Source organism: Acyrthosiphon pisum, chromosome A3, assembly GCF_005508785.2.
Source record: "Acyrthosiphon pisum isolate AL4f chromosome A3, pea_aphid_22Mar2018_4r6ur, whole genome shotgun sequence".
In the NCBI taxonomy this organism is placed as follows: Eukaryota; Metazoa; Arthropoda; class Insecta; order Hemiptera; family Aphididae; genus Acyrthosiphon; species Acyrthosiphon pisum.
Window position 1 is genome coordinate 33,852,346 of NC_042496.1, and position 25,810 is coordinate 33,878,155.

At 28.4% G+C, this 25,810-nt stretch overlaps 3 protein-coding genes across 6 annotated transcripts in view; all 3 read left to right on the forward strand.

Moving 5' to 3' along the window:
* The first annotated feature begins 667 nt into the window (after positions 1-667).
* On the forward strand, positions 668-16,334 carry LOC100165307 (beta-glucuronidase). 3 transcript variants are annotated; one of them, XM_016808579.2, is made up of 13 exons: positions 668-945; positions 6,681-6,907; positions 8,281-8,463; positions 10,406-10,580; positions 10,674-10,819; positions 11,110-11,300; positions 11,390-11,527; positions 12,358-12,530; positions 13,598-13,741; positions 13,955-14,039; positions 14,216-14,392; positions 15,758-15,899; positions 15,967-16,334. In XM_016808579.2, exons 6-13 carry the CDS (start codon positions 11,259-11,261, stop codon positions 16,107-16,109), a joined length of 1,044 nt encoding a protein of 347 aa, XP_016664068.1. In that variant the 5' UTR covers positions 668-945; positions 6,681-6,907; positions 8,281-8,463; positions 10,406-10,580; positions 10,674-10,819; positions 11,110-11,258; the 3' UTR covers positions 16,110-16,334. The 3 variants fall into 3 exon arrangements, with proteins under 3 accessions (XP_016664068.1, XP_016664069.1, XP_029347058.1); XM_016808580.2 differs by having other exon boundaries at positions 668-921; positions 15,967-16,316; XM_029491198.1 differs by lacking the exon at positions 668-945 and adding an exon at positions 4,278-4,387 and having other exon boundaries at positions 15,967-16,316.
* LOC107885112 (beta-glucuronidase) lies at positions 6,704-10,735 on the forward strand. The gene is made up of 4 exons (XM_016808575.1): positions 6,704-6,907; positions 8,281-8,463; positions 10,406-10,580; positions 10,674-10,735. The coding sequence occupies exons 1-4, from the start codon at positions 6,704-6,706 to the stop codon at positions 10,733-10,735; spliced, it is 624 nt and encodes a 207-aa protein (XP_016664064.1).
* Positions 16,335-20,387: 4,053 nt separating the features above from the next.
* The window catches only part of LOC100162600, a 32,497-nt gene continuing 27,074 nt past the window's right edge, over positions 20,388-25,810 (forward strand). Inside the window, exons 1-2 of one of the 2 annotated variants that reach the window (XM_008190002.3) lie at positions 20,388-20,929; positions 21,658-21,984. In XM_008190002.3, the coding sequence (XP_008188224.1) occupies positions 20,657-20,929; positions 21,658-21,984 (600 nt within the window). In that variant the 5' untranslated portion in view covers positions 20,388-20,656. The remainder of the gene's footprint in view (positions 20,930-21,657; positions 21,985-25,810) is intronic. The other variant, XM_001949480.5, reaches the window with a different exon arrangement.

The following is a 25,810-nucleotide window of genomic DNA, read 5'->3' on the forward strand; positions in this document are numbered from 1 at the left end:
CTAAAATTATTAATTATTATACACAAGCTTATATTCTACCCAATTGAATTTATCACGAAGTTTACCACTTTTGTGTCTATCGTCTGATGAATGATGATTAAAGACCCTTTTCTAGAAAAAATAATGGTAAATATTCAATTTAAAAAGAGATTTATGGCTAGACAACTTACTATAAATTAAAATAATATTTAGATAGTATAATATCTTTAATTTGGTGATAAATAACACATGTTAAGTTTTTAGATTTTTTTCAAGTTCTAATTCTTGATTAAAACCATTATGATTATATCTTATTAAAGGAAGGACCTTTAACTGTAGTAGTTAGACTGTAGTAGAGCATTGGGCATTTTTTTTTCTGATAAAACTTATATTAAAAAAGTGTATAGTATTTAATAAATGGTTAAAGTGAAAATGATATTATTTACACACATATAGTAATAGCATACCATAATAGTATTATACCTTCAATAATATATTTAATTGTAGAATTATAATACACATTACCATTGTTGGTTCAGTAGATATGCATAAAATAACAATACATATAAAATAAAATAATACGTTAATATTGTAACGACTGTCGTCATCAACATGACGACATCGTACATTATTCCCGACGTTTAGCACGGCTAATATTATGCTGAGTGTTAGTAATGGCAAATGTCGCGCGCAATATATATTATGCTGACTTGGGTTTAGTACGCGTCGTGTCAATGACCGATCGGGACTCCTGGCAGTCGAGAGTTTTTTAGTCGAAAGAGGCAGTCGATGATAGTTATACAGTTGAGAGCCAATAGTTGATAGTGGATCGTAGTGGAAGTCGATGGGTGACAATATGACCTGAAGAGGACCACCGGACGACCGGCTCGACCCACGTTGGATATCGGCACCCACGAGTCACGGCACACCAAGGCCCGATCGGTGAACCTCAGTTACAATTTATAAGTATCTTATACATATTATTTGATGTTCGATATATTATAAGATTTGACGTTTTATAAATACCGCGTTCCCTGAATTTAGGAAAAAAAATCCAGGAATAAGAACCCACGGATAAAAAATCCCTGGATCAAAATCCACAGGCAAAGTAACCCCCGAATGAAAAATCCCCCAAAACTATAACTGATCAATATTATATTATTATAATAGATACCTAAATAAAAAATATATTATGTAAAAATAATAATAATACCAATATTTTCTATCAGTGTAAGATAATGTTAGTGCTCACTTGTGGAAGTTGTTGGCTACTGCCAGCATTGCCTAATTATGCTAATTTATTATAATAGTTCACTGTTAATAATGATATAATGTAATAACTAATAACATACAGGTACCTAACCTAATCTTTATTCTTCTCTTGCTTATTGTTCTCGTGCGTGAATCGTTCGTCCTTTTGTGTGTGTGTGTGTTTTGTCGTGTCGAAAACAGAACAGTTATTCTTTTCTAATATCAACCGTAGTACCGTGTGTAATTCATTGAAATTTTGAACAAATTTTGGAAATATTGAACATATAACAAGAAGTATTACCTATATGTATACAGTACATAGTTGTTTGTCATCTGCTGAAGTTATTGGCATTGGTGAACCCCACTGCAATATTATACATGTAATAGACAAGAACTTTTAATAAAACAATGATAATAATAATATTTATAATAGTTTATAAATGTATAAAATAATTATTAGGTAGGAATAAATATTACATATGACATGTATTTAAATACTTGACAAAAAATTTAGGAAACTCGTGAATTTTTACGCAAAATCGGTTTTTGACAAATTCAATTTTTGTTTTTGGTATAACTAAAACAAATTACCGTAGGTGTATGACATTTTCACTTAATGTTTGTATTAGCATTTGTTATACTCCAAAGAATTTTCAAAATATGTTAATTTGTTTTGAACTGTTTACAGACATTTTCAGTTTCCAATTTTTTTTACGTTTTTTTTCTATAGGTGTCAATAAAATTATATTTGTTGGGTCGAAAAGCTTGAAAATTTAATACAAGACTCCTTACATTATATTGTTACAATGGAAATTCAAAAGTACTAAAAATACAAAGTCTCAATTTTTTTTATATGCATTTAAAGTTTGGATTTTGACAAAATACATAAAAATCACGAAAATGTGCAAATTATTTAAGTTGAAAATTCATAAAAATCTTTTTTTTTAAATCTAAGATTTTAAAATATAATACAAGATTCCTTTATCAAAAAAAAAAATGTCCATAAGAAATCCCCTATTGTACAGCAATGTGACATCCATTTCCCAACATTTTAGATTCTGAGTGAAACGATGAATGTATTGATTTTATAATGATGTGTATTTTTTTTTTATTTTGTGTCTATCATCACCTTTTAGGACAGTAAAAATGCTTATAGATTTTCTTCAATAGTATCTTTTCTGATAGGAAAGTGAATCTAGTTGTTACTTTGGGGGGGTCGAAAGTAAAAATTTCCCAGTAGTTTTCAAAAGCACCGTGAAAAACAAAACAAAAATTAAGGAAAAACGGGAATTTTTACGCAAAATCTGTTTTTGAGAAAATTGATTTTGGTTTTGGTGCAACTCTTAGACAAATGACCTTAGGTACATGAAATTTTGACTGAATGTTTATATTAAAATTTTCTATACACCGTAAAATTTTCCAAATATTTTGAGCTTTTTACGGACATTTTCAGTTTCCATTTTTTTTAGTTTTTTTTCTATAAATATCAATACAATTTTATTTGTTGGTTAAAAAAGCTTGAAAATTTAATAGAAGGCTTACCTATATTGTTTCAAAGGCAAATTATAAAAATTAAAAATCCATAGTCGCAATTTTTTTTATAAACATCTAAACTTCAAATATTGACAAAATATGTGAAAATAATGAAAATTTGCAAATTATTTTGAGTTAGAAATTCATAAAAAATTTTCTTTTTAATTCTAAGATTTGAAAATGTAATACAAAATCATTCATAAGTTTGTCTATCTTTATCAAAAAGAAAAATGTCTTCAAGCAAATCAAATTAAATTTTTATGAGCGTTTGAATTTCATATTTTTACAAGATTGGATATTCACTCCATGTCTCCATTTCTTACGTAGCGGATTTTGTTATTTCGTTGTAATTCAAAAACGAATAACTGTAGATACATGAAAATTTACCGTATGTTTATATTTTCATTTTCTATACACCATAAAATTTTGAAAATATTTTGACTCTTTTTGAGCTGTTTACGGACATTGTCAGTTTTCAATTTTTTTAGTTTTTTTTTTTATAAATATCGATAAAAATTTATTTGTTGGGTAAAAAAGCGTGAAAATGTAATGCAAGGCTCCTGATATATTGTTACAGTAGCAGTTGAAAAATATTAAAAATACATAGGCACAATTTTTTTTTTTATAAGCATTTAAAGTTCGAATTTTGACAAAATATATTAAATTTAAAATTAAATTATTATTTTTAGTTAAAAATGTATAAAATGTTCAACTTTTATAGCTAAAAATTTAAAATTTAAATAAGGCCATACGTAAATAGGTTATATATAAATTACTTTATTCACAATAATATCATCAAATATACGAGTACTTAGTAATATCATAGGCTGCGACTGACCGTTTTCGCTCAGAATCGTTTTTCTAATACAATGATATTCATATTATATCATTGAATTCAATTTAACACCATCTATTACAGTGACCCACTTGTAATCTACTGTACAGCAGAGCGACATCCACTTATACCTCCTTTTTATTTTTGTATTTTATTTCTCCATATCTTTATATCCTATATTCCTATTGTTTCCTTTTTTGATAATTGGTTATAGTTCAAATGTGTATACCTTTTATTTTTCACGTTCTTCAATACAAATTAAAAATAATAATAAAAACAATAGTGTTAAATTTAAAATATCAAGATTTTTTAAATTTTAGAATGACGATGAGGGAGAGTATAAAAAGAAGTCATTGTATTTGTTGATATTGAATGGGCAGAAGACTAAAGAAACGCGTTCCTTCGACGCCCCGCGCACTCAATTCTGCGTTCATATCTATATAATATACATAGTTGATTTAAATTGAGTGGTCGGAGTCTTAACTCTTAAGAGCACTAATAAAAATAAGAGTCAATAAAATTATGGAGAACTTTTTCTCATTTATAAATGTGGACGTCACACGGCGGTCACGCAACAATTATTATTGTTTCATTGTACGGATATATTGTATATTATTATAAATTATAAAATATAGTCTATACTCTATGGTATAATCTCTATGCTCTATAATATACCATATTTTCTATAGTTTTGTGCAATGAAAAATTAAACATAAAACCAATAATTTTATCGATCAACCGTTTGAGGCCTGGAAAAATGCCTGCTTTATATGTAATTCCGCCATTTCAGTGAGTATATTAGCATTAGCTATAAAATATACTAAATAGTTTTATATTTTTTGTTTTTAAAACGACAACAAAAATACATAGTAAAACAATTATTTTTTAAATATATATTTTAATAAACTGTACCTACCATTAGTTGGTTCTGCAGGTGCATTTTTTTTTATAATTAGGTACTTACTTATCTATAGTCTAATTCCGAAGATTTCAGCCAATTATTTTATTTACTGAATATATTTTTGTGATTGTAATCTAATCATAAATAAGTTACTAATTACTAATTATCTGACTAAGGGCCCGTCTTACAATCATAGTTTAAACCTCGGTTACGCTTGAACCACTGATTTTACCGGCCGAATTCGGTGGTTTAACCGGAGTTCAACTATTGTAATATGGGCCCTAATTATTAGTATATGTAGGTAAATGTATCTATTACACTTTTGTTAAATGTTTCTATGGCATTATTTTACATGGACATGCAATGGTGGTTAACAAATGTTAAGCTTCGTGAACCATTGTGCATGTTACGATCGTATTACCATCAACATTCAACCACCAACAGCATAACATTTTTTCTTGGTATTCAATATTTAAAGTTTATGAAATTATAAGAATTAGTATAATAATTTGATGCTATCTGAGAAAACAGTCATAGGTGCAACCTTAAGGTGCAACCTTAAGGTGCGTTATACAGCCAACAGTTTTGGTCTACTATCTAAACTGCAAAATATGCCTTTTTTCAATTTTGTATCCAGCTATTTATAATTTCGCACATTCAGTTTATTATCATAGTATACTACTAAAGTGTAGTATAAAAGTCTATGTGTATTAGTGTATTATACTATGTACTATATAGTATTTATGTCATTATAAAAATCTTAAACTTCGAACTGCACTGTTGTGCAATGTGAATTTTAGGCATTATGTACCATTGAAACAACAGTGATATAAACCGTAGGTACAGAAAAAGACAAATTTTTGACAAAAACATTTGAAAATCTTTGGACCGAACCCTAAATAATTTTTTTTAGTAATCGAAACCTTTATTGTAATCCAGAGGTTTTTTCAGTTTTTTTGTTTATAATAAGTAGTACCAATAATAAGTAATAACTAATGATTATTGTATTGAAGAACTATAAATAAATAGGTAGGATAATATTCTATAATACTGGAAGGTTACAGTTACGTTTTACAAAATTTTAATGGCACCCCTCCCCCTCCCTCATAACAAGAATTTAATTGCTACTTGCATTATACATCTACAAATAATCATTATTATAGTAATTTAATAATTCAATACATGCAATGTTAAATATATTTTGTTGAAACTTAAAAGAAAATAATAATACAGGAATAATCTATGTCTATCTAAAATAATTCTAATATTAGGTAGGTAAACATAATATAGGTACTATTGTCTATTGAATAAATATTTTTTAGATACGTCCGAGGATACCATGGCTGTGGGTATTCAAAAATGCTTCAATCTCGAACATTAAGTATACGGCTTCTGGCTATGTCTAGCAGTAACTACGTCGTGACAGGGGGAGGGGGTCAAAACTATAGACAATTTTCAGCGATTTAAAAAATAAACGGGAACTTTATATTATAGTATTTTCTATACATGCTTATTTTAATAATTAATAATTTGTGAATTTCAATAGGTAGAAGCCTAGGTAGTTTTTTACATTAAAATAAAATATAAAACATCAATATTTAATTTAGATTTTCTTATTTTGGGAGGGAGTATTAATAAGTTGCCTTAAAAAAATGTATATACAACCCCCTCCACTAATATAATAATTTAATCACTAGATAAAAAATTAAATTTTCGAAATATTAGTACACCAATGACGCATGCATTTTATGCTAATACAGAAGACAAGTGATAATACTAAATTTATCATTATTTTATTCCTATGTATATTGTATAGGTTAGATAGTTAGGTACCTATAAAGTGGACGAAGATACATACATAATAAACATATCACTTGTGTTGGCATAAACTATAATTGGTAGGTGTATAAATTACATTTTCTGAAATAAACCAATGTTTATCTGGGAACAAACGAATGTAATTACTATTCAAATTGGACTTCGGAGTTCAACCGCTCAAACATTAAGTGTGTAGGTGTATAAAAAAAAACTGTTCGACCATTTTTTTTTTCAATACCTGTGTTTTGTATACTTTATGGTTGAACCTCCTGTAATTTAAACCGGTTTTACAGGCATATGTTCAATGAACCTCAGATGTTTATGGTTCACTCTTATAACCTTATACCTTAATAAACGTTTCAGATATGTTTAATTCAAACTTCGTTATGGTTAGACCATCAGAAACAGCGATGTTTTTACTCTTAGTGACTTTTGTTGCGCCATCTTTAGCTTCAAATATTTTGTATCCAGTGGAAAGTGAAAGTCGCGAACTTCGTACTTTACACGGCTTATGGAACTTCAAAATATCTCCACTATCTAACCAACAGATCGGGTTTGATAAAAAATGGTATGCAGAGAGATTCGAAACAGTAAGTCAATGCAAAAATACTAATTACCCCATAATACTATATGAAGGTTAATATTTATTTTAAAAGAAACATACTCTATAGTCAATATAATACGTATGATTTACTTATTAAAATCATATTATTACAATGGTAGGTATATTATATCCTTTTTTTTTAAAAAAAAAAAAATAAATTCTCATGTTAATTTATATTTTTCTTAACTTTGAATTTGGCAGCCTATTAATGATATTTTGGAAATACACATAAAATATTCCCTATGTTGTAGATTGGAAAGTATTTGAGCTATTTAAAGTTCAATCTATCCAGAGTAACGAATTATTTTAGTACCAGTTTAATGGGGACATGATTTTAATTTGAATAAAAATCATAATATTTATTATTTATACTAATAGGTAATACTGTTTATTATTTTAATATTTTTGTCTCTGATAATTACTTTTGAGTTTTGTTTAACAATATTTAATAAAATTCATATTTTAGTATTGTGATGATAATTATTGATTAATATAATTTACATTTAGCTGGAGTTTTATCTACTCTGTAAAATAAAATAATATGCTGGTATCTAATATAAAATATTAAATTACACATATAAATATAATACCTACATAAGTTATTTTTACTTTTTTAATGACAACATGCATTTTTGATTTATTATTCTAATGCAGAATATTTTTTATAGTAGGTACATCAGAGTATAATGATCGAATTTTGGACGACTAATTAATAATTTATGATATATAACTTAAATAGGTACTATTATAAGTTATAATTTTATAAATAAGGAAATTCGGACTTATAAGTTAAGTTACTTATATATTTACTTGTTTTATTACTAACAGTGATTATTGGCAATTCTAACCGGACACGAGAACAAATATAGAAGTTATTAGTTATATAACAGCTAATAAACTACTCGTTAACATTTTGATTTTTTATAGATCAAAATACTCTGAATAATATTCTGCTTCACAATATGAAATTAAAAATGTATATTGTTATGTTGTTTTTAGCGACTTAAAATTATGTAACGTATATATTTTCAAAAATGCTAGTGTTTTCTAAAATAATGATTAATGAGTGTCTTACGTTAAATGAAACACTCCGTATACAAAATTACCCATAGTGAGTTTCTGTTATTGTCGAAGAAATTACCGAGGTAGGTGGTTTTAACAATTTACTTAATCTGCCATGAAAGCCTACGTCATTGATTCGAATATACACTTACATAAAATCTAACACGATAACGTTTTAGAAAACATGGAAAATACTTTATAAAATTATAGTACAGTAGTACATCATAAATTAATATTTCAGTACGACAACACTTAGAAATATAGACAATAATACTATAATAGTACCATATATTTTAGCTTGGTGATTATTGGAAAATGCCCGTTCCATCTAGTTACAATGATATTTCTACAAACTCAACCATACGAGATTACGTCGGATGGTCGTGGTATCAATATGAGTTTTATGTACCAAAAAGATGGACCGATGATCAGCTAAACGTATTTTTGCGGTTTGGCAGTGTGCATTTCAAGTCAATCGTGGTATGTAATAATATTTTATATTGATTTTCAGCTTAAGAAAATATTGATCCCTAATTGAATATGATAATCAATAAGAATTAAAAAAATTCTATATTTAGCCCAAAAATGTCAAAAACTTATACCTATCATGTATCTATATACTATACTTAATACCTATATAATATTTATCAACATATTATCTTCAATATGTTTTTGTTATAAATATAATATAGTATAAGTGTATATCAGTGTAAAATAAGACATCGCACGGGGAAAAATTAACAATTATAAATACGGTACCACATCGATGTATCTCGGTTTTATTGTAGGTACCTACCTCAGTTCACCGGCGAATCGGTATCGATGTACCTAGCTTTGTGAACTAATTAGACCGAGATGGGCAATCTGCCAGTGTTCGATTGGATATAGCATTGATATATTTTCGAACGTGGTTCAAGCAATAGTCTAGGCTTTTCTGATATCTCTAAGAAAAATGCCTAAAATTTTCGTCAAAATCGGTCCAATAGTTTTTGAATGTATAAGCTTCAAATATACGGAAGTCACCAATGGCCACCCTATTGTTTACAGTTAATCAAAGATCAAACTAATATTCGATTGATTTGCATATGAAAAAAACGAAATTCGTGTGTGAGTCACCCTATAGCAACCTATATGGGTTGAAAGTACTCCCAGAGTCTCAAGAAATATGTGTGAACAATTTAGTGCCAATTGGTTCTGTAGTTTTCAAGTCTCATCAAAACGTACATAAATTTTAAATTCTGAGTGTAGCAACGAATGTCTTGATTTTACAATGATTGTTTTTTATTGTGTCTTTATACAACATAATATGTATTCTAGAAAAAAAACCATAACAGGCTACTCGATATTTTCTTCTATACAAGGAAGTCTATGAATCATAAATATGTTTGATATTTGAATAACTATGACAACGAAAACCTTTCGAAAAATCGGTCAGAAACATTTTATTCTGTAACCAGCCCTAAGAAATATTTATATTGAAAAATTCTTCTGTTGTAACATCAATATTTTTTTTGTTAGAAAAGTGAATCTTGTTGTTACTTTTCAGAAGTAAAAATTCTCAGTATACCAGTGGCGTATCCAGGGGAGGGGCTGAGGGGGCTGCTACCCCCCCCCCCCGAAATGTTAAAAATTATTTTAATGGTCTATGATAGTAGCTCAAAAAGTCTTAAATTGTATTTAAAATATTTAAAAATGTACAATATTATGTATTAACACTTTTCAGCTATCTATTTGTGCTAGTACGTATTTAATGTGTAAAAGTGTAAAATTTGATCAGCACCTCCCGAAAAAAAATCCTGGCTACGCCACTGCAGTATACCTACTCTTCTTAATAATTAGGAAAAAATAAAAAAATAAAAAAAAACGGGAAAAAAAGACCAGTTTTTAACAAAAATTATTTTATTATTTTGATGTAATTTAAACATTAAATGACCATTCTTTAAATTTTCACTAAGTATTTATATTAGAATTTTCTAATAATACATATTTATATGGTACAATTTTCAAAATATTTCTACTTCCACTCTTTTTGAGCTATATATAGACACTGACATTTTTTAAGTTTTTTATATATTATATAAACTATATAATTGCAATTATAGTAATATGGTGTAAATAGGCAATAGCTTAGAACTAATACATTTTAATATACTTATCTATTATTATATTTTACAATAAGTACATAGTAAAATATAACACCTAATTTATTAAAAATATCAAGTCCTCATCAATATTTTTGAATTACAACAAACTAACAATTTAAAATCATAATTCTTTATAACAATATATCCCAATTTTGTGTTTAAACTTCAAATGTCTATTAAAAAAATCGTGGGTGCATCCCTACCTATTTTATCAGAATTTTAATTTTAATTTATACTTATATGGGTTAAGATATAAATGATATAATGTATGTTTACAGTGGTTAAATGGTCAATTATGTGTAGAACACGAAGGAGGTCATTTACCATTTGTTGGCGATGCTACTCGTTTTCTTAAATATGGTGAATCTAATCTAATTGTCGTTGCTGTAAATAACACGCTGCGACCGGATACTATACCACAAGGATATACGAAATCCCGAACAACACGTACAAGTAATAAAATATAATCTAAATACAAAACTAGAAATTAGTTAGGTTCGGTAACTAGTATATTAGATTATACAAAATTGCGAATAATATTTACAGGTATCCAAAAGGTTATAGAATATATTCTCACGAGTTTGATTACTTTGATTATTCTGGTATAAACAGAGCTGTCCATTTATATACAACGCCAAAATCTTACGTTTGTGACATCACTGTATTGACAAGTTTTGAAAATAATTCAGAAGGTAATTACTAATTGGTATTTGATAATGTACCTATATGAATTCTACAACTCACAATTGTGCCATAATTAACGAACTAAAAATGTATTTAATATATAGTTGATTTAAATTTAAATTAATGCTGGTAAAATATTTCATATTGATAATATCTATACGTATTTCTTAAGTCATTGGTCATTTATACTGTCACCAATATTTAAGTTTATCCTGTATAAATATTATAGTATTGTTAATATACCTTCATAGGAAAAATACCTACTAAAAGTGTGTAAAATTAATTTTAACTTTTATAGGAGTCGTTGATTACAAAGTCGATATTTGTGGGAATAATATTTCTGAATGTAATATTACACTTTTGGATGCTAATCGGAATATAGTAGTCGAATCTAATACGTGTTCTGGACAGTTAAGAATACCATATGTAATTCCTTGGTGGCCAGTTATGTCTGCAAAAACACACATAGCATACTTATATACTTTTCAGGTATTATGTTATTTAATATAATTCATGTATGTCTAAATATTATTTATATGAACGTAAGTAGTTATCAATAAATGTATGATGTCTTCTAGGTGAAGACCAATAATGAAAATAGTGATTATTATCGTATGCGAATTGGTGTTCGAACACTTCAATGGACATCAAAAGAATTATTGATAAATAACGAACCCCTTTATTTAAGAGGATTTGGAAAACATGAAGATTCTATAGTTAGTTATTATAATATTATGAATATAAATACCCCAATTAATACCTACTAATCAGTTTGGAACATATGTATAAATATAGTGAAATATAGGAGTCCTATATATGTAAGCATATTACATAAATAGTAGTTAATGAAAATTTAAAATATATTATACACTCTAAATAGAAGACTAAATTCATATTATTTAGTACATTTTAGATTTATTTTAAGGACGGGTTCTATGATTATAACTTATAAGTACTTATAATTATTGTACATTTCCTTTATATTTTTTTTTTATGAAATTTTTAAGGAATCAACTACAAGGTTGTTAGCCTGAGTTACATTTTTTTTTTGTTTTTCATTGGAAGAAATAGATTGCGTTTTCATTACATTATTATATTGCATTAAATAACATTAAATTACATAAGTTACTTAATTACTATTATATTAGTACATTTATTTCTAATTATTATTATTAAATAATATGACGCAGTTCAATTTCATTTATAAATTTAATTAGTTTTTTGGACGTCTCGGGTGTGGGTGAATGTATAAATCATAAGGGTCCCCGGTAGTTTCTGTTGGATGCGTATTTCATTGAACTGGCGAAATTCGAGGAGGTCGTGCTTGACCGTAATGAGTTCCTATTATACAAGTATGGCATGTGAGGGTGGGTCTTCGTTGGCCATAAGATATTCGTGTCATGCGGGTGTGGCCTATTCGTAGGCGGACAAAAATAACCTCGTCCCTTTTCCTTCATAATTTATAAGTTATAAATAACCTTTTCAAGACATATATATATATATATTGTAATAATTAATATTAATATCTTCTTATATATATATATAGATACGGGGAAGAGGTTATGATGATGCATTAAGTGCCAGAGACTTTTATTTAATAAAATGGTTAGGGGCTAATTCTTTTCGTACATCTCACTACCCTTACGCAGAAGAAACATTACAGCAAGCCGATTCAGAAGGTGTATTAGTGATTGTGGAAAGTGCCGCGTGCAACTTAAGGTAACAATACATTTAAAAATTATTTACCTATTGTTAATTAATCAGTGGCACCTTACCCATAGGCCATAGCTAACCTCTACGTACCTATACATGTAAAATAAAATATTATATGAATTGGTAGGATATCAACAAGGTGGACCGGATACAAATTATCCGTTTTTTATTATAGTCATGTCAAGGGTGACTTCGTACAAAGGGGTTATTCTGTAAATAACAATACATATACTATCACACACATACTTATTCCTTCATTAAACTACTATTATACCTATGCCATGTGTACAAATTTGTATGAACGTAGGAAAAAGTTAAAATTTCCAAATAATGGTCACGGGGGGACACGGGAGAATGGGTATACGGTATACCGCATATTACAGGGAAAGAAGGGGCAGACAAATTTCGAAAATATCCATCCAAAATATGGTATAATATCATAATTATCATCAAAACCAGCAATAGTATTAGTTGTATACAATAAAGGTACCTATTATAATATAGTATAGGTAATCTCAATGATCTAAACGATGTCCCTTAAATTATATTAGAATTATGCGACCGATCAAGCTTAAAACTTAGACATTCTTTGAACAAGAAAAAATTTAAAGCAATCAAGCGTATGAGTTATGACTATAACATAGAGATATAGAGAACAATATATTGAACAGAATTAACGTTTGATAAATTATTGATTTGTTAAAAAATAAAATTGATTTATAAATTGGCTACAAAATTCAAAAAACAAATTTATTCATTTTTTTTTATCCAACATAATATTTTATTAGGTATAAAGTGCTAAGAATGAGTTGACCTAATTATTAATTAGTTTCTACACATGTCGTAAAGACTATCAACATAGTACACCAGTTTTATGGGCCGGTAAAATTAAAGTTTTCATTGTTCACCATTGTAATAGACACATGTGTCTATTGCAATAGAGTAATCCCATTCTTTACGGGAAATGGACAATGGTTACGTAAATGTGCTTTTTAAGCTTCTATATACTATAAAAATAATGTTAGGTGCCGCTGATATTGATAATATTAGTTTAATTTTTTAATATTTTTTAGAATATTTGGACCAGATGTAATGAAATTCCATAAAGGTGTAATGACGGAAATCGTGAATCGTGACAAAAATCATCCGAGTGTTATTATGTGGTCATTGGCTAACGAACCATATAACAATGTAGAAGTATCTGTACCGTATTTTCAGTGAGTTCCAAGTTGTATATAATTAATTAAAATATTAAAATATCTCATGATGCATACTGCATTGTATATTTTTAATTTGTTTTAAAAGCTTTTGCCTAATAGCCAATAGATTATATATAGTTTGGCATAATATGATTTGTGATACTTTTGTAAAAAATTTTTTTTATTTTATAAAATCTTAACTTTTTTTAATAATTTGTTTGATGTTGAAAGAGAACTTTACCAACATGTACGAAAAATGGATCCTTCAAGACCAATAACTTTTGTCAACAGTCAACAAATTCAAAATGCTAAAGCGGTAAAAATTATATTTAAAAATAAAAATGATAATAGATAACTACGTATTTTTATAAACAATTTAAATAAATATTTTTAAATTGTATACTACTAATTATTTGTGTTAACACTTCATAGTTTCGTAAATTTAGTATTATATCTATTGAAAATACATTAATGGACTATTGAATATTATAGATTGAGTATATGGATATTCTAACATTAAACCGATACAGCAGCTGGTATAGTGATTCAGGTCATTTAGAGCTTATTCAGCATCAAACTTACAATGAACTTGAAGCATTTACGAAAAAATTCAATAAACCTATACTATTGACCGAATATGGTGCTGGAGCAATTTCTGGGTTACATTCGGTATGGATTCTTTATATTATTATTCTTCTAAAAATAGTATTTTAAATGAAAAAATAACATTTTGACCAACTAAGATTGTTCGTTTTATGCAGGGAGATTCACCAAGCATGCTCATCCCATTTTCTCTTCAATAATGAAATTATTCAAAATTTATTTTGTAATTTTCAAATATACTTTAGGACCAAATTTTTAAATTTTTGATGTTTTTTGTATTAGTTAAGGAGTGTGGTGACACAAACTTCAGGTTTTCAAATTGAACCCCCGTTTTTACTGTAAATTATTTAGTTGATAATTTTTCTCAAAATGTTGAAATATCAAAATCAAAAATCTAACGTGTAGTTTTTGAGTTTGTAGCTTTGTGTTCTAAGGATAATAGGTCAATAATAATGGGTTTGAAAGATAAGGGGGCTATGGTAATTTGAAGATATATATTATGTATTTAATATTAATCTATCCATCTTAGTTTGTAAAAATGGTCCAAGTATAATAAACACTAGATCCGATATTACATCTATTTTATAGTTTTGTAAATGTAAAACCATGTTTATGGGACTATTATCCTTTGTGATGATCCTTCCTAATGATCTTGGACCTTAGTGTATCACCCTCTATATATTATTATATACAATTAATAATATTATTTAACCATGAATAATTATTTATTATGTATGATAGTATATAATATTATTCCTATTAACTTATAAGTTAATACTGCGTGATTACGATATTATATATTTATATGTACCTACTGTAAAATGTATAATGATACAAGTATTATGAAGGCCGCCTTATAGCATGCGGTCTACCAACGTTCGACAAGCTGGTACACGGATTTTATAGGGATATACACCGGCTTTATTTAATTATAGGGACTCTCGTCTGGGGCTAAATAATCCAGATAAATTCATATTTTTGAGGAGAAAAAATATTTTGATGTGTGAGATACTAGGTATTCACAACTTTTGAAAATGTTTGAACTATTTTTTTTACCAATTTTATCAAAATTTGAATGCCTATAAAAAGAATTTTCACAATGCGCATTTTCAATGTTTTTTTTTTTATTGTTGTAAGAACAACAAGCAACTTATAATAAATGTTGTATTATATTTTCATGTTTTTTGACTTAATACAACAATTTCAATTAAATCGAAAAAAAACTAATACATTTTAAATCGATCAAAAAAATAAAATTGTGAATCAAAATAAATAGTTCAAAATATTTGAATAGTTATATCATGAGTAGAAAAATATGCTTGGTAAAACAATTGACAACAATATTATAAATATTTTTCATTAAATATTTTAAAATTATCAAACTTTTTTAAAATGTATATTTATTTTTTTTATTATTATATATAATTTAAGCTGCCGGAAACAATGTGGAGTGAAGATTATCATGTCACTCTGCTTCAAGAACATTTTAAAACTTTTGATTCATTAATATTTAACAAAATTCCAATCATAGGAGAGATGATATGGAATTTTGCGGATTTTAAAACACCACAAGGTAAACAAATTATAAAAAAAAAATTGTTTTTATACTAGTGACTAAACATTAATTTGTTCTCCATTAGAGTATATAAGACCAGGGCTATGTGTAAAAGGATTATTTACCAGAGAACGACAACCGAAGATGGCTGCATACGTGGTCAAAGGACGTTATGATACATTCAGATACATCTCTCCATGGCAGAATAATACTTTAAATTGTGTGTAAATGTCTTAAAGAAAAGTACGTAACTATACATGACGAATTCGATAGTATATTATGATTTATGTTGTATAATTATTTTCTCTAAAATATTAAAATATGTTGTATTATAGTTTATTTGATAAACTATAGTTGCCGCGTATGTAATTGTACAATGTACACCACTAACTATTAGGTATGTATTTAAATTTTAAAATACAAATAAATAATGATTCATATCTTTCTATTTTCTATAGTTAGTTTTAGGTTTTTAAACATAAGGTTAGAATAGCCTATTCCCTTTCCCTTTGTATTCATCTGTCCATTCGTCCAATACTTAGGTATACCAGTACATAGTTATTAGTTACTAATTTACAATTGTCGATAGATATACCCATAGGCCGCATAGATGATAGAAGAATAGATTCTTCTGTTATCTATGGATATATCATTGATAAATATATAATATGGAAAAATAGTATATTGTGTAGTTGTACTAAAGTCTAAAATACGTTTAGAAACCGGTAATATAACACGCTTGCGGAGTGAGCTTTCCTAACTTATTTATACAACACTACTTTATAATAATTAGTAATGTATTATGAAAGTTTTTATAAATTATTATTGATGTTAAAAAAAATGAAGAAACTGATTCCGTCAGATATACCTACGTTTGGTACGTATCGCGATTCAGTTTCGTAGAAATTGAGTTTTGATAAATTAATTTTAGTACCTACCATTGAGTAAATAATATATATAGATAGTATGGTTGCCCAACGAGCTATGATAAGACGGCATTGGATTTAAATCGGACCCCGGGCACTAGCGCTTCTAGTAGACTATTTTATAATTTATAATATAATATGATCATTATACAGGGTCTTCCAAATTTCGGTCTTTTGTCACACGAAATTTGGAACACTCTGTATATATTTTTATTGTATATAGGTATAACATAACAATTTTTATTAGTTTTAATTTGAACCAATATGAGCGCTGTATGCGGGGGTCCCCGTAAATCACTAGACTTTTCGATTCAAACCGTATGCCGTGTGATAACATTTTTCTAATGGGTCGATGGGCAACCATAGTACCATACTATCTTAAATAGTGGTACCTACACAAGGTAATCTATTTAGGTGTCCACACACGTTATTTAAAAAATATTATTATTAAGTAAATTAATGTCACAAAAAACAAAATTTTTTAAAACAAATTATATTTTTTACAATTAATTTGTATTGTTAATCTTAAAAGTTTTTAATTTTTAAATTATAGGTAGTATACATACGTTTTTTATTTCATATTCCTATGCAGAATATTTTTTGTAGTACGTACTTCGATACATGATTATCGAATTTTGAAAGAGTATAGTTAATTATACATTTATACATAACTTCTAAGTTTGAATTTTAGGAGTTTATGGATGGAGTAATATACCAACATTTTACATAGAACTTACCCCTGTGGCCTGTACCAATCTGTTCCACTAATCTACACTTTCAAAAAAGGAAACTTAAAAAATAATGAAAGTATTATGTTTTTTAACATAATATTGTTTTGTAATTACATTAAATTATATATTTAATAAATAATAATATAATATAATATTATATTATAATATTATTACCGAATTTCTCATTGTGATTTGTGTATCCTCGGATATCTAAAACAAATTTGTGATACCTAATTAATGTGTTTGGAAACTCATTTTTGAACATGTTTAAAATAATATATGTATAAACTGAATGGTCCATAACCATTTAAAACGTGTTCTTACATTAAGAAGCTAAAGTGTATTATGGAAATATTAATAAAATAAATCATGTTTAAATAATAAAAACCGGGGAAGTCACTCTGCTCTAAAGCTATATAGTATGTTTCGTATGCATCTCAATTAAGTTTGAGTATATACATATAACGGGCGTTTAAAATTTGAATTCAATAATAAATGATTGCATAGAAAAAACGATTCAGCGCGGAATGGGTATCAGCATCTATTTCTCTGAATATTTTATAATACATATATATTACTAGATATTAGTTATTTATTTTTCTATAAGTTGTACGGTAGGTATATTGAAGTTGAACAATTTTATCCAGTATCATTTAATTTGGTATAAAATAACTATTAAAAATATTAGGTAAGATGTGGGTAAATTATATAACATAATCATTGTTTCTTATCATTATATTTTTATCATTTACCCACACAAACAGTAGGTAAGTATATCATATATTATTGTTAGAAATCAATATATTGATGCACTATGTGAATAGGATCGTGGTATAAAAGTAAGTCTAAATAATTTTAGATTCTGAGCGGAGCGATTTCACATCAGCAATGTTACAATAATGTGTGTTTTTTTTTATTTTTGTGTCAGTCACCACCGTTTGGGGCAGTAAAAAATGTCTACAAGCAAATCAAATTTAATTTTTATGAGCGTTTGAAGTTCATATTTTTACAAGATTGGTAATTCACTCGATTTCTCATGTAGGTAGCGATTTTCAAATTTTGTTGTTATTCAAAAACGAATAAATGTATATAATATATATGAATTATGAATACATAAATTTTTTTATTTTACAAATGACCATACTTGATATATTTTTAAAAATATTTTGACTTGTTTGAGCTGTTTATAGACATTTTAAATTAAACATTTTTTTAGTTTTGTTTTTCTATAATTGTCAATAAAATTTTTGAGTGGCTGAGCGGAGTAAGGCGTTGGTTGTGACACGCACCGACGCCGGTTCGATCCCAGCAACGGGTGGCATTTTTCTTCGGGCAAGTCACGGTGTCCAGAGAGAGAGATCTAGCCATCCCCCATCCGGGCATAGTAGAAACCTACGGGTGCTCAACTTGAAATTCTGCCAAACCAAAAAACGTGTTTCAACCAACCGTCCCTCTTCCCACTATAAAACAACAAAAATAGCTAATGGCCATATATGGTTAGTATAACTATAGTTGCCGGGCTTAAGTTCAATTGAAAAAAAAAAACAATTATTATTAGTTAAACTTAACCACGGCTACCGTAATAATAATAACAGTATAAATATAATATAAAATATCCTAGGCTGACAAATCGTCTTTTTTCATATGCAATGATATTATATCATTGAATTCAAATTTAACACCATTCATTCAGTGACCCACTTGTAACCTATTGTACAGCAGAGTGACATCCACTTACCCGCATTTTAGTATTAAAATTTAAAATTCCTTCGACGTTATTCTATTTTGTTTTCACTGTGGAAGAAACGGAAGTACTTATATTACGTTACATGTACTTGAGTGTAAATTCCGTGGCTTTTATTAAAAATTCACGCCCATGTTTTAAAGATATTTTTATATGCTATTTTAAATTTTAATACGTAGGCGTGCACTTAATTTTGTCTTTATATTTTTAATTTTTCAAACAGAATATGTTATTGTTGTTTATTGATCAATTAGAACAGCTTAAATAAACGGTCATTGGATTTGTTAGGATTATATTTATTAAGTCTTCATCGTCCATCTTTCTTTTGTAGTTTTCTATAGAGTACCTGTCAATTGAAAATGCTAGTTTACTGTTTTGAAAATAAGACTTATTTCATTTTTTAATCTTCAATTGAATCACAATGTATTATTATTTATAAAACATAATTAATCATGTTTATAGACATTAGACATAATATTATATTTGTAAAATATTTCAATATGTAGGTACAATCGTTAAATATATTATAATAAGATACAAACAGATAGGTAGAGACTGATAGAGAATACTCGAAATCCGTTTTTTCTCTCAATACAATGTGCAATATATTATAACTAAAATTATACGTAGAACAAGATTTGTTTTCGAAATAATTCACACCTAAATATTTACGGTATTTTTTTCTTTTGCTTGCAATTAAAAAAAAAAACAACAACAAGCGATAGGGTTATAATATGTTACGCCCTGTATAGGTGTGGTGATCAAAGTACTTGATTAGTAAACATGGTAAATGTCCGGTATCGCAGTCAGTTGAAAAGGTGACCGTTTCGAAAAAAAGAACGCTGACTGTCCGCGTGGCTCAAGTACTATTAATTAGGCGTAGACCGCTATCGCCGATGTTGCGATTGGCGAGCGCGCGTGACGCTAGCGTCACCTTCTCCTCCTGCTACTCCTTCTCCTCATCATCATCATAATTACGCTTCAAACACCTCCACGCGTTTACGTTCTTGCAGTGCATGGGCGCAGTATGTATTCGAACAGCGATAATAATAATAATTAGGTTTTAGTATAATAATAACATCCGAACACGCGCCAAAGTCCATTCGATTGTGTCTCCGCAGGCTTGGTTCGCGTTTTCCGATAGATTATGATTTATAAGAGGAAAAAACATCAAAACGTTCGGGCGCATCACGAGCACGTGTGGTGCTTGTTGCGCGTGAGTGGTGGGAGTGTTTGCGACGGCGACAGCGACGAAGCCTCCGATAAGATTAAAACAAAATTCACGCGTCGGAGGCGGAGGCGACGGCAACGGAGCAAGTCGTTGTCCGACGTCTTCGTCATAGCTTGCACGACGTTCGCGAATTCCACTGTCTCATGTCGACCGACGAGCACGTGGACCAGCAACTGAAATTGCAGCAGCATGGCCGGTCGGAGCTGCAGAAAGAAGCGCACCGGCCTCCACCGTGGTATAGTATAGACCCCGCGTGGACATACCGCGCGCTAACCGTACTTGACGTGTTCCTCCATGTGTTCGTCGCATCCACTTTTGTCATCGGAATATGGCGCGCTTCGTACGAACTGTTCGTACACTACCACACAAAAATGAACCCTTGGCTGGCCACTGGTGCATCCGTTGCCGTACAATTGGTTTGTATAATTATTAGTAGTTATATTTTATTTTTCTCGTATGTTATAATATCAACAGTTAGATTACTTGCAATAGAAACATATAGTATCACTGATTTTATATTCGGTTTAACACTCTATTCTATGATACCTGTACCTAATATATTTTCTCTGATTTCATATTCCATGCAATACCTAGATAATTGTACACCTTTATGTAAATTTTTTCAATATTATTTTTACATAGGTAGGTAGTTAAATTAATTTTGTTCGAAGTGGCTGAGTAGTTTAGTAGTAGCGGTAACTATTCCATGTAGCTAGTCTTATGGCTAAAAAGCTAATGCTTAAACAATTAAAAACGATTTCTATACCTATTATGTATTGCTTACATATACCAACCTAGTGCTTTTGACTCTGGATTGACCCTCAAAAATATCAACCACAGTAGTTCATATGTTTTCAAAATTATAGTAAATTATATTATGTACTTTTGAAAATAAACCAATGTTCTATGTGAATTATTGGTTATTTACAAAATTTAACCTATCATATATTAGTTTATTACTTGGGTAATATTTTCTTCACTCGACCTTAAGATATTTTTACATACAATATGCTTTAGACTACCTATATATCATTTAAGCTCGTATATTAATTCACTGACTATAGTATATAGACTAATGTATATACATAAGTAGGTAATAATTTTATTGTTTTTGATGTTAAAATAGTAAATTTTTTTTTTTCAGTTGCTATCAATATTGAGCGATCCCTTAGTAAAGTATTTCAAAAGAAAAAACGTTTCAAAAATTGCATTTTGGGTGGTTTCTAGAGTATATATATACGCAAGATTCGTGATTGGCATGATTATGTATGTATACCAGGAATGGTTGCTTGAAGTAACATTACATCATGTACATATAGCAGTAAACCCTAGCATTGTTGTTACAATTGCCATTGGTATTTTATGCTGGGTTCGCATGTTGGCCACAATCATGGGGCCACCTACCTGTGGCCTCGAATTTGATCCCAAACCCGAAGAAATATTTCAATTTGAAAGAATGTTCTGGCCTGAGGTAAGATGTCTTTATATTATTTATAATATTTAAATTTATAATCTGGCAGTCACTATACTATTACGTAATATATATAATATGCCATTATAACAATATGACGTATTCTATAAGTTATACATTAGTTTAACTTTTTCTTTCTTCATTTAAAATAAAATTGTTAAGAAATAATAATAGTAGAATAATCCCTATAAATATTAGATTGGTTAAATAAACCGTTATTTTTCTTATCATAAAACAAATATAAACATATCGAGAACAATAATTTTAGAGTGTTAGGTATTAGCAAACATAATACCTATACCTACTTATTTTCTGGCTTTCAAAAGTTTAAACAACATAACAATTTACGGATTTAACTAAATCTTCTTTCTACAGCAAAGGGATTTGAACACAGAATATTATCATTAATGATATTTAACCTTTGACATTAAAAAAATATAATACTTGAAAAAAACTATATTATGAGTAGTTTAAACATCGTATTCCACATTATTTGTGTATAAATTATTTTTGTATTTATATATATATTACCTATAGTGCAATTTTAGTTCATGGAACACTTTATTTATATATACTTCTAGATTATCATAATTAATACAAGGCAATTATTTTGAGAAATCATGTTGTTTAATTGTATAAACAGTCATCAATTTTTGTATTTATTTTATTAATCGTTTATAATTACCTAAACTAATTTTAATTTTGTAATTCTGTATTAAAGTATTACGATATTAATATTATTTGAGCTGCTCTATTTTTTATTTATCAGATAATTAAAGCAATTAAACATCAAATAAATAAATATGTTATAGTTCCTTAGATATTATGTAGGTTACGACTGTTACGAGAAGATTAAAAAACAAAATTAATAATACTCATATTCCTACAAAGTATATTTCGAGCACACTCATAAATTTATTGTTATTTATACAAATGGTCAAAATCAGTTTGTTTTTAATTTGAAAAATATGTCATAATATATAATTAAACAAATTGATTTAAGTAATAATTTAATTATTACCTCCATTAATATTTTTCGCTTATGTACTTATACAAAACCAATTTATCAAACTTCATCTTTTTCTCGAATACCTACCTAATATATATGACGTAATTAAATTATATTTTTCATGAATTGAAAACTGTTTTATTACACTGCATGAGTCATGAGATATGAAAAAATTTGCAGTAAATTAATGCCTTTTCATAAAACAATCACGGAAATATTCTGTATTACTCCTCGTATAACATGTACAATAATTGTAATATATTATTAAAACGTGGTTTTTATCGCGCTACATATTATAGCATTGATATGTATAATGACCTATGAGTTATAGAGACGTCAAAAAGGATTTTCGAAATACTGACTCTGTATGCGTGATTGCTGAATTGTTAAAAAAAGTTAAAATTAGAAACACAACTATAACAACTAAAATTACTATAATATTATGTTGAAATGGTAGAGAAATACATTTCAAATTTTATATTAATACTAGCTGATCCCGTGCACTTCGTTACCCGTTAAATGTTCAAACTGTATATAATTCAAATGCATTAATTGTTCAATTCGTCATTTAACATTCGGTGTATGATGTTCTAGATTTATCTTAACTTTTCTGTTGCCCGGAATTAAAATTCTGATTCGCAGCAGTATATTTTCAGGCAAGAAATCCCTGTAGATTGCGGACCCCGTGCTGTTTGTACGTAATAAGTGTATGATTTAACTCTAAAGTATCAAAGTTATACCAAATTTGTCGTTTTTACTTAATTCCACCTACAGTGGATTAATATAATCAATTAGTACAAAATCCTAACCTAACCTAACCATACTAAAATCCGATGAATAAAAAAAAAGCCAAATTTAACCTTTTTTAAATTAGCCTATCTTCTTCCCAAAGGTATAATCTATACACAAACAAATTGTCCGTCAATTGATCTTCTGCCGATCTATTTAACTGATAGTTATGGACTAATTGTGAATTCCGAGTCCGTCGACCAATATTTCCTCTTGCTTGACGTGGCATTGTTTTATGTACGCGTTGCTGTACTAAACTACTTACAAAATTCTTTATTGATAACGATTCATTTTATAAAAAAATTCCAAATTTTCGTTGGTTTTAATTATATTAACGTTGTTTATAAATTATTTCTAATTATTTCTGATTTCACGGCAACCAATATTTATTATTATAACAGCTTTAAAACCCATGGCAACCATTTATAAATAAAAATATCCACCGTAAATCTCAATATTCCCGTTTGAGCACCTCCCCGGAACGGGCCTACGGGGTCTGATCAGTGGCGTAGTGAATCATGTTTTTCAGAAGCAATTGCTTCTGATTTCTAGGGGGGTGGTGGTGGGTCATATAACCTCATAAGTCCCATGTACACGGTCAGTCTTTGAACTTCATTTTGGGTGCTACCTCACCCCCCTATTTGAGGATATGAGTATCGTATACATCAGTTGGTGTAGGGGGGGGGGGGGTAGGTCATAAGTAATTTGTTTGCTTCCATATGATTTAAAGTTCGCTATGCCACTGGGTCCGATTGTGAATCTAAACCATTCAAGCACACACAAAAAATTTCATCAAAATCGGTCCAGCCGTTCGCTTACAAACACACGTACAGTAGAATTATATATATAAAGATGAATAATATTAAATTGTAAATAATAAATTAAATAAATCGAAAAAACAAATTATGTGTTTGTGAGACTGTAATGAGACATATACTGATATACCACATATAGTAGTGCAGAAACATTGCACCAAGAAGAACTACACCAAAAAAGAATGGGGAAAATTTAGTTGTGGTATTGTGGTTACATTTTTAAAAAAAAATTTTATCATGTCTATAAAATGCTGATATAAATATTTGGTTAAAATGTTTATAGGTACGTAGGTATATAATATTTATTAATTTTAAATTTTAAAAAAAAAATACAAAATCAATTTTTTCAAAAACTTATTTTGTTTAAATATTCCTTTTTCTGAAATTTTCACTCCGCTTGCACAAGTACAAAATAGATCCAATTTTCTACAAGAAACCACCTTCAATGTTAAACATTGAATCATTTTTTCTGGTATAAAACTTATCTTCAGACAAAAGAAAAAATACACATCAGTGTTTTTTGAACTTAAAATTTTCTAATACATAGGTTTCCAAAAAAAATTTAAATACAAGAGAGTCCTAAACTAAATTTGTACCAAAAAATAAAATTATAGGTTCATCGCATGCACAGCTACAGCGCTCCGATAACATCGACTGCAGTGACCAGTTCACGCGGCGCGCTTCTACTGCACTATTTTACTGCAGGTGTATTTGGTTACTGCATACATCACCCCACTGTAATGCCATTTTGCTAAAATACAGCGTTGGTTTGCGCCCTGTGTAAGTGATTAAATGTTAGGAATTCCTAACCCTAAGGTCAAACATGCACTTATTGCACTTGTAAAACAAGTATCTTAGAAGATTCAAAAAAAATATTTATTTTGATTTAAGAATAATATATTGAACACAACAGCCTAAATAGTAAATAGTTAAATAAAAAAAAGGTGGGTAAGTGTATGTCGCTCTGCTGTACAGTAGGTTACAAGTGGGTCACTGTATAATGGATAGTATTAAATTTGAATTCAATGATATAATATCACTGGATAAGAAAAACGATTCTGAGTGGAGACGGTTTGTCAGTCTAGGTATTAGACATACCTATTATAGGTATACTTATCTATAGTTAAAAAAAAAATTGACCTATAATAGGTATCAATAATAAATTCCAAATTAATCATATCATAATATCAATCAGGTAACGCGTTATACATCA